This window comes from Trachemys scripta, chromosome 4 (assembly GCF_013100865.1).
Source record: "Trachemys scripta elegans isolate TJP31775 chromosome 4, CAS_Tse_1.0, whole genome shotgun sequence".
In the NCBI taxonomy this organism is placed as follows: domain Eukaryota; kingdom Metazoa; phylum Chordata; order Testudines; family Emydidae; genus Trachemys; species Trachemys scripta.
In genome coordinates, this window is record NC_048301.1 from 127,546,396 (window position 1) to 127,558,977 (window position 12,582).

Here is a 12,582-nt window from a genome sequence, read left to right on the forward strand (position 1 = left end):
CCCCCCCCCCCACACACACACACACTTCATGCCATAGTCTGGAGAGATCAGTGGACCTGACTTCAAGGCAGGTGGTGGTGAGGTTTCTATTCTGCTCAGAGGACACAGTACCTTTTCAATCATGGTGTCCCAGGCCCAGCTCTGCAGTTGACAAAGGGTTAACACAACACAAGCTGCACTTCACATGGGTTTTGACTGCTCTAAGCGGAAAGACAGGAACTGCAGATTATCAAAAAAAAAAAAAAAAAAAAAAAAAAGATCTTGCCAGAGACACACACATTCACGGTGCCTTTTTATTTACAAAATATAGAGATGAGCTACTATTGAATACAAAAATCATCCACATAGAAAGATCCACCTTGCTGAACTATTACAAAGTTCGGTTGTTTTACTATCCAGTAGCTTTTGTGCCAGGAAGACTTCTCCTCCTTGGCAAATACATAAGGCCTCTTGGCTGAATGCAAAGACAGTTTTGCTCTGCTCAACTCACCCTCTTTTTACTGCATAGCCAAACTGTACCCATCCCTGCCCTGGGGTGACTGGAATCAAAGGACTGTTTCAAATGCACCCCTCTGAATGGCCTTTTGCAGGGCTGAAGGAAACATGCTTGCTGTCAGCTATTTCAAGATCGCAGCAAAGGTTCCATTAAACTAGGTCCCCATACAGAGCGAGCAAGAGATACAATAATCAGATTTGTGCATGGGACTGCCCCATGCAAAGTAACACGCCCAAGATGTGCATCGATAGATAGGCAGCATGGCAGGAGGTTTGTTCTCTGTGCAGTCAGCAGATGCATCTGCAATACTACAACTGCGTTGGTTTTAAATGGCTTATACTGAAGGGGAGGTTGTGATAACTGGGTTTATTGGGGCTGAGTCTTTGAGCCACCCAGCGATGGAGTTTCACCAACACACTCTCAGGATCGACAGCCTCTCTTCTGGGCCCGTGTGAAAAGGCTCAGAGGGTTTTATATCCGCAACCAAGAGGAGGAAAGAGCTGTTCCTGGTCAAAACGTGCAAACCCAAGACTCAGCCCATGCCGCCAGTGCTTCGCCGGCAGGAACGCTCAGGGGCAGCACCGTCTGACAGCACTCGGAAGCTAAAGCTGGCAGGGACTACGCCCACCCGCCGTACCTTGTAAAGGGCAGAACAGGGAGAGGGGGGCAGAAGTCGAGCAAAACGGAGGGTGGAGCTTTAAACAATTAACTCCATGTGGGAGGACTTGACGTTAGCACAGAAATCAACAAGAAGGGAGAGGGGTGGAGGTGATTAGTACATCGCCTGGGCACTGGTCTCCGAGCTGCATTATGCTTTCATGTCCATGAGCGGAGTCCGATGGGGCTGATATCCACCCCAGCCTCGCATCACCTGCAACAAACAATACATGCTTATTTGAGTTCAAAGTGCCAGGCACACACACACACACACACCCCTCAAGCTCCCGTGGGCACAAAAGCAAGGTCAGGGTTAACCTCTCGGTCAGATAAGGAAACCAAGGCACGGAGATTAAGCAACTTGCCAGAGGCGTGGAAGGTATCGGGATCAGAACTCGAGAATTCCCAGTGTCCATTGAGGCGGTGAAAAGAAACAAACGCAGTCTGCATCATGAGGGGCTGGTTTTCCTTCCCCCCTCCACGTGTCATGACCTGAAAATGAGCTGATGCAGTGGAAATCCCATACATCAGTCCACAGCCACAGAGGAGAAACTCTGGATGCTATCTGGCTAGCAAGGAGATAGCGGCAAACAACATTCCTCAACTGCATGTAATAAGAGGCAGCTCTTGAGATGCTGGAGAAGCCAGATCAGCTGGAGTGGTCAGTTTCTCTCATGGAACATGCGTTAAAGTTCAGTTGAAGCCCAATATCACAGGCCCCATTGCCTGCCTAAACCAGTTATTTTCATGAATTCGTTTCCACCACCCTGTAAAATCTACACAATCCTGCAGACCCAAGCCTTCGGTTTGTGCACAGAACAGGCAGAACGTGGGCAAGCGCGGGGGAAATGTCCCTAGCACCTTCCCCTGGCCAAAGGGTTCAGTCTCTCTGAGCCAGTCAAATCATAGCCTCCGCGGAGTCTGCCTGCAAAAGGGGCCCCAAATTAGCACCACTTGCAGCACAAGTTTGTGCAGCATGTACACTAGCCCACTTGGAATGGAACTTAGTCTAAACCACTTCATTTCACCGGGGGGGCACCATAGCGCTTCCAGAGCGTAAATGCACAGTTTGCTGCTGATCCAGGCAGGATTTGCATCAGCAATCTAGCTCAGAAAGGTGTTATGGGCTGGTTTACATTATGAAGATGGGTCAATCTAGTTACATCACTCAGGGCTGGTCTACACTGGGGAGGGGGAAATCGATCCAAGATACGCAACTTCAGCAATGCGAATAGCGTAGCTGAAGTCGAAGTATCTTGGATTGAATTACCTGGGGTCCAGACGGCGCAGGATCGATGGCTGCGGCTCCCCCGTCGACTGCGCTACCGCCGCTCGCTCTGGCGGAGTTCCGGAGTCTACGGTGAGCGCTTTCGGGGATCGATATATCGCGTCTTAACGAGACGCGATATATCGATCCCGGATAAATCGATTGCTACCCGCCGATACGGCAGGTAGTGAAGACGTACCCTCAGAGGTGTGAGCATAGTTAAGCCGATCTAAACCCGTGCAGAATCCTTCAGTCAACCTAGTGCTGCGTACACCGGGAGATAGATAGGCTTAACCACGTCACCCAGCATGTGGATTTGCCACACCCCTTAGCGACGTAGCTGGTTTGACAATGTTTTAGTGTAGACCTGGCCTTACTAAGAAGGCACAGGAGAAACAGGCAAGGATTAAACCCTTTTGATCTAAATTTCCCTCTAGTTCTGATCTAGTGCATTAGGCTCATGCCTAGGACAACTGGCCTGAACAAGATCACGCAGCTTTGGTGGTGATCATCTCAGCATTAACACATCCCCAGCAATCAGCCACGCCCCACACACCCTGAGTCACTGACCTAATTTCCACACGGCCGATGTTGTTTATCTACAGCACTTGGCCTCTTCTCAACTCCCTGTCCATCACACCCTTTAAATTAGAGCTTGCGGCCCCACATTTAGGTTTTGTGAAAGCTCGGTTTTTTTTAAAAAATTCAATGTAATTAAGTTAAAAATTCCCCTGCTGTATTTGCAGCCCAAACACTGCAGCCTTGGGATAGCACGTGAGAACTACAATGGGAAACTGACCTGTTTTCATCATCCAAATGGAATGAAATGCAAAGCAGTATAAATGGTGGAAAATCAGATCTAGACTTTTGTACAGTTTTAGTAATCTACAGTATTATTAATTCATTTATTTTAAGATGTGATTGTTAATGGTATATGCCCACTTTATTCTGGAGAGCTTTACATTAAATAGTTATGGATTTGTTCTACATATTTCAAGTGCATAATAAAATAATAATAATAATAAATGCTTAATTCTTGTATAGGGTTTTTAAACTATAGATCTCAAAGCACATTACAAAGCCTGATATTATCCCCATTTCACAGATGAGAAAACAGAGAAGCGAAGGACACGCGGACAGGTCAGTTACAGAGCTGAGAACAGAACTCAGCTTTCCTGACCAACAATTCAATGCCTTATTCCCTCAGCTGTGCAGCCTCCTTTCACCCAGGGGTCACTGTCTCTACAGGTGTATTTTAAAGGACAGGATGATCAATATGAGGAAGGGGGAAAATCTTGTACCGATTTTTACTGATCCTGGTAACTGAAGTACTGCGGGTCAAAGCTCTAGTTACAGCAGATGACGGAATTTTCAAAACCACGTTTTTAAGAGGCAAGTGGGTATTTCTTAGTATTTTTTTCTGAAGCCAGATTTTTTTTAAATATACCTCCATTTCTATTCAATGGTTCCTATTGAGTAACAGCAGTGATATTTAAAGGAATACAGTCAACGTGAATCTCTCTCTTTTTTTAAATGGACCAAGTGGGAAAAAATATCCTGTTTCTGACAGAGCCCCTTTAAAAGGAATATCTTGTTAAAATCCTTTGAAAAGCAAATGACAAAGTTTTTCTGCTCTCTTGTTAGAGTTTAGGGCTCTTTTCAGCAGAGGAAATACCAATGCTGCAAACACAAAGGTAACTTTATACCGGGGAACAGACCCAATGAGTTACATGGTAAAACGTTTGCAAGGTTGGGGCCTGACAATACCGAGGAAATCCTTTGAACTGACTACACAGAATGAGCTGCCAAAGAAAGGACGATTCATTTCATATATTCATAGGTTCCAATGCAAAAAAAGGCCATTGTGATTATCACCTCCTGTGTGACACAGGCCAGAGAACTTCCCCAGAACAATTCCTAGAGCAGATCTTGTAGAAAAACATCCCGTCTTCACTGAAAAATGATCAGTGCTGGAGAATCCCCCACAACCCTTGGGAAATTGTTCCAATGGTTAATTACTCTCACTGTTAAAAATTTACTCCTTATTTCCAGTCTGAATTTATCTAGCTTCAGCTTCCAGCCCTTGGATTGTGTTAAACCTTTCTCTGCTGGAGCGAAGAGTTCATTGTTAAATATTTGTCCCTCCTGTAGGTACTTATAGACTGTAATCAAGTCAGTGATTCCTTGACCTTCTCTTTGTTAAGCTAAATAGACTGAGCTTCTTGAGTCTAGGACTAGAAGGCAGGTTTTCTGATCCTTTGATCATTCTCATGGCTCCTGTCTGTAGCCTCTCCAATTGATCAACATCCTTCTTGAATTGTGGGCACTGGAGCTGGACACAGGATTCCAGAGGCGGTCGCACCAGTGCCAAATGCAGAGGTGAAACCACTTCTCTGCTCCTACTCAAAATTCCCATTTCTGCATCCCAAGATCGCATTCACCCTTTTGGCCACAGGGTCACTCATGTCAAGCTGATTCTCCACCACAACCCCCGACTTTTGCTGTAACAGGCTGGTGATAGTGATCTCCACTGTTCCCATTAACAATACCAGATACAAAGTTTCCAGACCAAAAATGTGGTTTGCCAAGTTGACGGTGACCCTTTCAAACTTAGCATTTACAACAGCCCTTAGGAATTCACCTCCAGGAGCAAACTCCCTGAGAGACTACACAGAAACCTGAATCACTCTGTGATTACAGGCCAAAAGTGGCACCGAAAGGTCGTTACTTGCCCACATAACTAGCCACTTAAGCACTGAACCAGGTCCTGTGCTCAGACCCCATCCCCCGTGTCTCTTGTACAAGATTGCTGAATGCACAGTGCTCTCCTGGGCAGATCTTCTACAGCAGATAATTTAGGATGAGGAACATTAGCCGGAGCAGTCTGGATGCTCGGTAAAGTGCCTCCTCACATTCCTCTCCGGCAACCCTCCTGACTCACAAGCACGTTACCCCAAAAGCAAACGTGACTGGCGCCGGGGACGACCGGCTCCAAGTGGCATCACACCCACTCGCGCCGCCCGCCCACAGCCGCTCTCGCGCGTGGCCTCTGGACCCGAGCAGCTCACCTTGGTGTCGTCTGGATCCCCCAGCAGCTCCTGTTCAGCCTCGTGCAGGTCCTCTGCGGGGTCGTAGCTGTACATCGGTAACAAGTGGTGACGTAACCTGTCAAACCTGACACACGCAGAGACAGGGGACTGCGAGGCTGCTCTGTGAACCCGCAGCCCCGCTATGGACCCAGGGTGACGCTGACAATAGGATCACACGGCCAGCAAAGGGGAAGGGACAGTCACAGGGGCTGAGATTTCCAGAGCCGCCTAGGGGGGTTTAGACACGTTCCTTGCCTTAATTTGAACATCTAAACAGCTTTGAAAATCTCATCCCAGGTCTTGAGCCCATGGGCCAAAGCCAGCTCTCCTTCCTCATTCAAAGCTACCATCTCGCTGTTACCTCACACTCCTCCCCCATCTCTTTGTTCAATCCACCCACTGTCTCCTCTTACACTCGGGTCTAAGCTCCTCAGGGCAGCGGAGCACCTAGCACACTGGGACCGAGCACAACGATGAGTCAATGGGCGTTTGGCCTGTGCAAGGACTGCAGCATTTGAGCCCACAGCTATTGCCACCACAGGTCATAGCCGCACACAAAGGATCTGGCATCACAGAGCCGAGGATCCAAGTCAGGTGGAAGATATTCATTGCCCCAGAAGGTGGACATGGACAGAACAAGGGGACAGAGGTTAATCCTCACTGCACACCCTCCCTTCCCTTAGCACCATTCTTGATCTAGGGGGAAGGCCCTAAATCTAAAGGCACCAAGTGACTACAGCCAGTGAGTTCTCTCCCAGACACACAAAGGCCCCTGTGCTCCCCCGAGTGAGTCTGGATCTATTCTATCATCTCCAGCTAGGCCAGTGCTGCAGATGCTGTATGACCACCCCTCTTCTCCGGCCAAAGCAAAAACAGACTTCCCCTCCCTAACATACCAGAGCCCCCAGACTCAGCCACTTACCTCCTCTTCTTCTGAATGTACATCATCTGCAATGGGGGGGGAAAGCATGTAGTGAGCAACCACACAGCCCATGGGTTGGCATTATCATATTTAATGTGAGTTTGGCGCTAATGAAAGGGGCTGGCCAGCCCTGGAGACCTCCATTTGGATGGCGGCAGCACTATCTCTCCCCCCATAGCATCCCCTGTCAATGGGGCTGGCCAGAGATCTCCAGGCACCTGACGCCAGATTTTCAGGACAGCTCCACACGCTGGAGGCTGAGCGCTTTGGAGACGCTGGCCCTAGGTGTTAGCGAGGAGTTGGCCACCTAGGAAGAGACTGTTCCAAAGAAGCTCAGTCCATGCCACTGCCATCAAGCTGCCAGCGTTGTCATCGGACTTGTGATCCGGACACACATTCCGCAGGAAGCGGATAAATCCACTCATTTCACAGACAGCTGCTGGGTGGCCTGCAAGCAGTACCCATCCAGCTGGCAGAGACGAAAGGCTCTGTACCCCATCACCATAGGCCAGGAAGGTCCATTAGAACCATCTGCTCTCTAGGACCTCCTGCACAGGACAGGCCAGAGAACCTCACCCAATGAGTCCTGCATTGAGTCCATGCCTTGTGGTCAAGCTAGAACACACTCCCTTTAAAAAATTGTAAAAGGCCATCCAATCCCCTCACCCCATTTATAGTCTACAAGACACCACCCTGGGGATGGGCTTTGGCCCATCATTGCCCACTTACAATGAATCCTCCTTTTACGTGCAACCCCACCGCAGGTCTCCCCTCCTCGATTCGAACAAAACTGTTTGGGGCGCGAGGATCTCTCGGGTTTTGGTTTTAGATCTGAGCTCTTTGACTGAGCGAGCTGCCTGGGCCAGCCCGGCTCTCAGGAGCCAGACGTAGCCAGGTATTTGTGGAGGCCACTAGCAACCGAGAAAGAGAGTTGAGGCACTTCTGTTTGCATTTAAATGCCCAGTGCCCTCCCAGCAGGAGTGCAATCAGCCAAAGGTCAGAGACAAGCCACCGGGCACTGTACCAACAGTGCAGATTCTGCCAGGCCAGCAGAGAACCGCGCCCTCACGGATCGCGCTCTCCCTAACTCTTTGGGGACATCAGTGCTGGGGAAAGGCTTCACACGGCCACCCCTTGGGTGGACTGACATCCTCTAGCCACAGAGCAGGGACAGCCCAGGCAGCGGCCACTCAAGCTCACCACACACCGGCATAGGTCAGCCCCAACCTGGAGAGACCACGTCTAGGGGTGAGAGAGGAGTGTGGTCTCCATGGGGCCCATTCAGCCCTTGGTCTCTGCCAGAGCTCCCAACGTGATCTGCACTGGGACCAGCAGCCACCGAGGTGGTTACAACTTTTGGTCAATGCCTGGATTTGAACTAGCGACCTAGAGGATCGCACCATGGGGACTCCCAAACAAAAACAAGTCTCTTACCACCACCACAACGATGCCGATGACGGTGATGAGGAAGAAGGGCACCAGGATGTACCCTACCAAGGAGTCACTGGAGGTGCCGGCAGAGGTGGGAGTGGTCGTGTTACTCATTGCATCGGAAGCAGCTGCTCGAGAGGAGACAGAGGGGTGGCTCCGATCTTCATCGGGAAGACAACCTCTTGGCTAACCCTCTCGTCCATAAACAAACAATCAGAACAAGATCGTAGATTTAAGTTTAAGATTCAAATCAGTTTCTCCCATTCAGCTGCCAAATTCCAGCCGGGGGTGGGGGGAAAGGATGTGAAGCCCCCAAATTGGTACCACGGCGTATAACATGAGTCATGAGACTGACGGTGACATCCGATTGGCTGCTTCAGGCCCCACCCAATGCCCATTAGGGTCAAGGGAAGGTATAACAGGTAAGGGATCGGATCCTTAGCGTTTAAACGCACTCAGGAGGGGGATGCTTTAAAAAGCTACCCATGCTGCACAGGGAAACGGCACATTTCAAAACAAGCCTGCACACATCTATTAGGCACTCGCTGAGCATCTGCTTTCCAACGCTTCGCTGCGCTCAGAGAGCACAGCCCAGCCACAGAGCCCAAAGCGCCCTGCATCAATAACTTCACCCCCATTTTTGCCAGATGGGGAAAAATGGAAGCACAAAAAAGGGAGAAGCAATTTGCCCAAGACAGAGTCACGGCCCTGGTGCAAATGTGGGCCAGTTCCCCCTCTCAGTTTCTCCATCTGTTAAAACGGGGATGATGCGCCTCCCTTCACCCTCCTAAGTCCCCGGGTGTGAGGCAGACATCTTGGTCATGTTTGTGAGGCGCTGAGACGAAAGGTGCCAGAGAAGGACACAGCCCCCTGCAGTGCTAGGTAATACCTGCCTGCAACCTGGGCAGGAATTGAAGCCCACACACCTCACCACTGCCTTGTCGGGCTGTTGCATCTACTAGAGAGAGAGGACGGGCTTGTGGTTTAGACACTGGCCTTCGGGACCTGGATTCAGTTCCCTGTTATGCCACTGACTCCTGTATGACCTTAGGCAAGTCACCCTCTTTGTGCATCTGTTCTCCACCTTTAAGATGGGGATGGTAATGCTTTGTTTCTCCTCCCCTTTGTCTCACTGATTTAGATCGTAAGCACCGTTCCTCACTACATGCACGTACAGCTCCTAGCACACCGGGGCCCTGATCTCACCTGAAACCCTAGGCATTAGCCTGACACCAAGAAGAGCGCTAGGCTCAAGGAAATGCCAACACATCTTCACGGCCTCACTGCTCCCACAGAAACGTCCAGATGAGGACGTCGCTTCAGAGACAGCTCACAGCCCCTAGCACAATGAGCCCTGGGTGCAGCGGTAACACAAATAATAATTAACAATGCGCCATTTGGGGATGTGAGAAAAAACAGCCCAGCTCTGTCTCAAATCTCTCCTCCGTGACGCTGGTGCAGAGACCTCCCCCAGCAGCTTAATCCATGAAAGAATCTCTGCCGTAGACAAGTATCTCAGAGCACGAGTTTGCAATACGCAGCACATACAAAATCTCTCTTGAGATGGATAAAGACACACATTGAAATAGACAGCAAAGGCCAGATCTTGGCTTGGGAGCAGACCCCTGAGCATTCTGGAGTCAGGAAACGCCCTGGAAGCCCTTAGCCATGAGGCTGCATCTCAGATGAGCACAGTGGGCCTTTATCCGCTACAGGGAATTACCCAAAGACCCACAGCCACAGGGAGCAGCTTGATAGCGTCCTGTGCAGGACTCATCCCAGGCCCCACCATTGTTTATTGTTTGTATTACTGTCGCACCTCATAATGGCCCACGAGCCCATTGTGTTAGGTGTTATACATCAACAAAAATGGTCCGCGCCCCAAAGAGCTTCCAATCCATCATCAGATCTCTCCTCCTTTGAAGGGATGCTGGCAGCCAGTCGAGGGCCAGGTTTGGGGGAAAGGAGGCAGAATGGTCCTAAGAAATATCATTGTGCTTGGATGCAAACATTCCCCACCAGCAGCCCAAACCCCACAGTACTAGTCTAGGCCATGGCATCATTAATCCTGGTATCCATGATTTACTTATCCCTGCCCCAGCGTGAGGGATGGAACAGGTGGCCTCTTGAGGTCCTTTCCATCCCTACATTTCTGTGGCTCTCTATCCCCCAGACAGAGCACAGATGGCTTACAAACCTTGAAGGCTTATTTCAGATTCGGGGGGGGGAAAGCCTAACAAAGAAAGAACAAATGTAAAGTCTGCATGAGGGACAACACTCAGACTCGCCCTTAAAGCCTATCTGGAACGGACACCATAGCAGACAGGCATGGAGTCTCCAAGCAAAAAAAAAATTTAGAATTGTAACATCTATCTTATGTACACACCAGACTCATAGGAGTCAGCCTGCATTGTCCAAGCAGAAAAGAAATGCAATGAATAAGGCTCTAAAATCCTGCAACAGGCTCAGCCCAAGTATCAGCCTATTGACCTCCTATAGCAGGGATCTGCTGGCAGGGAGCCCATTGTAAGATCAGGGCCTGCACGCATAGTGAGAAATTAGCACTTCGTTATCTATAGGGTTATTGGTACTAAGCTAGGGGGCTTTATCGTTTTTAACCTAGTGGCAGTGTCTCCCTTTACCTGCAGTGTTCTCCATCCCCGTACATATAACGCCCCCTCCCAGGTCTCCCTCCGTTAGTGCATGGCCCTGCTCACCACCAAAAACTCCACAGCGCTTGGGCAGTGTGTGCAACAGCTGCTGCTGGCGAGGCGTCACTCCCAAGACGTGTTCATCACCCTCTCGGGAGGCTCTACGAAGCCCTACAGCTAGGTCCTGAGGAAGGACAAGCACAGGCTCAAACTAAAGCCCTGCAAGAAAACCCTGCGGGCTCATGTACAATCCCTGCAGCTTGCTGTGCTTTGCTGGCTACACTTTCCCCTAACCCGTCCTGCTGCAGGCCCCAGAGAGACTCCTGCCTTCCCCTAGTCTGGCCACCCTTCGCTTTCCAGTACCTCGCCTGCACCCCTGCCCCCTCTCCCTTTACCCCACTCCACCCCCTCCCTTTACCCTGCTGGACCCTCCCCACTCCCCTCCCTTTGCTGCCATCCCCCACCCCTCTCCCTTTGCCCTCCTGCATCTCCCCTACCCCCTCTCACTTTACCCTGCTGCACCCCCCCACTCCCCTCCCTTTGCTGCCATCCTCCACCCCTCTCCCTTTGCCCTCCTGCATCTCCCCTGCCCCCTCTCCCTTTACCCTACTCCACCCTCTCCCTTTACCCTGATGCACCCCCACCTCCCTCCCTTTACCCCACCCCTCTCCCTTTGCCGCCATCCCCAGACCCTTCCTTTGCCCTGCTGCATCCCCCCTCCCCAAACCTGCCGGCTCTCCGTTTGCTGCCCCCTCTCTTTGCCCTGCTACATCTCCCCGGCTTGTTGCCCCCCTCCCTTTGCTACTCCCCTCCCGTCCCCACCTTTGCTTGCCACGAGCTCCGGGCAGCGCCAGCCCCTTACCTGCCGCCCGGCCCCGCGCACCCCCTCCTCGCCCCACCCATCCGGAAGGGCCCAGAGGCGCGTGACTGACAGCCGGCCGCGGCGGGGCGGGGCCTCGGCCGGTGCCGGGCAGGGGGCGGAGCCGGGGCTGGCCAGACGGAGGCGGCTGGTGCAGCGGAGAGGCGGCAGGGGGCAGCAGCTGCTTGCGTCCCGGCCAGGGGCGAGCCGGCCAGCTGGGGCGGAGGGATCAGGGGCAGGAAGGAGGAGGAGGACGGAAGAGATGAAGGCCTGGGTGAGGGGCTGTTGCCCCAGTAGACCCGCAGGGGATGGGAGGGGTTTGCAGTGGGGCAGCCCCCCCGGAGGTGCTGTTAGGTTCACACCAGCTGGGAACGCCCCATCTGCCAGGGTGCTGCCCTCCCCCAGGCCAGCTGCATCTTTGGGAGTGCGGGGGGGTCTTGCCATGGGGAGAAGGGGCAGCATGTGTGGCTATAGCAGCCGCACAGGCACTGTCTGTCCAGGGCCCTGGCAGCAGCCAGCTGGCCCTGCCGCCGCGACAGGGGGCATTGAGGGTGCCATTCGGCGCACCATGCCATGCAGGCTTCTCCGGGACAGGGCCCCTCATTCCGCCGGGGCTGCTGCTGCCTAGCCCGGGCTAAAGGTCCCATCCACCACCTCATGAACTCAGTGCCATGAGGGCAGGGTAGGCGTCCCAGGGCCACGGGCATGCTGTAGGCACCAGCACTGATGGCTGCACCGCAGACGTCGATGGATCTTGCTCCCACACCCTTGCTTCTGCACTCGGGCTCAGATACTGCTGCAGGTCCACTGGCGCCCCACTGCCACCCAGCTCGGGTCAACATCCTGAGACGGCTCCACAGGAGGGATATGGGGAGATAACTCACCCCGCAATAGCTGGAAGGCATCTGAGATACTTCCATGGCCACAAGGAGGAGAAAACCAGGGATCTCCTGGGAGGAGCTGAACTTTCCTATTTTGGGGAAGGATGGGTAGAATCCAACGAAGACTTCAGGGCAGACATAATGGAGAAGCTTTAAATGTCCCTCAACTGCAGCTCTTCCACTCCGTCCTCAGCCAACTAGCAAAGGCCATAGGGCAGCAGGGTACCCCCAGCAGGCTCTGAGGTCACATCCTTTGTCCTAAAAAATGATCTCCAAGGCCCAGTGCCACATACAGCCCAATAGTCCATGAGGTTCCATATCATGTCTCC

General features: G+C 52.0%; 1 protein-coding gene across 4 annotated transcripts; it reads right to left on the minus strand.

Annotated features, from left to right (window-relative positions):
* Positions 1-275: 275 nt before the first annotated feature.
* Positions 276-11,458, minus strand: SMIM29 (small integral membrane protein 29). 4 transcript variants are annotated; one of them, XM_034767411.1, is made up of 6 exons: positions 11,376-11,458; positions 10,580-10,697; positions 7,866-8,054; positions 6,432-6,457; positions 5,489-5,555; positions 276-1,367 (listed from the first exon to the last, which is right to left on the minus strand). In XM_034767411.1, exons 3-6 carry the CDS (start codon positions 7,974-7,976, stop codon positions 1,305-1,307), a joined length of 267 nt encoding a protein of 88 aa, XP_034623302.1. In that variant the 5' UTR covers positions 7,977-8,054; positions 10,580-10,697; positions 11,376-11,458; the 3' UTR covers positions 276-1,304. The 4 variants fall into 4 exon arrangements, with proteins under 4 accessions (XP_034623302.1, XP_034623299.1, XP_034623301.1 ...); XM_034767408.1 differs by having other exon boundaries at positions 5,489-5,594; XM_034767410.1 differs by having other exon boundaries at positions 5,489-5,594; positions 7,866-8,061.
* Between the last annotated feature and the right edge of the window lie 1,124 nt (positions 11,459-12,582).

Coding starts and splice junctions, on each gene's coding strand:
- SMIM29 (XM_034767408.1), bottom strand. CDS start 7,976: ATGAGTAACACGACCACTCCCACCTCTGCCGGCACCTCCAGTGACTCC. Junction 6,458..7,865: donor TCGGCATCGTTGTGGTGGTG/GTAAGAGACTTG, acceptor CCCCCATTGCAG/ATGATGTACATTCAGAAGAA. Junction 1,368..5,488: donor GGGATCCAGACGACACCAAG/GTGAGCTGCTCG, acceptor TGTTTGTTGCAG/GTGATGCGAGGCTGGGGTGG.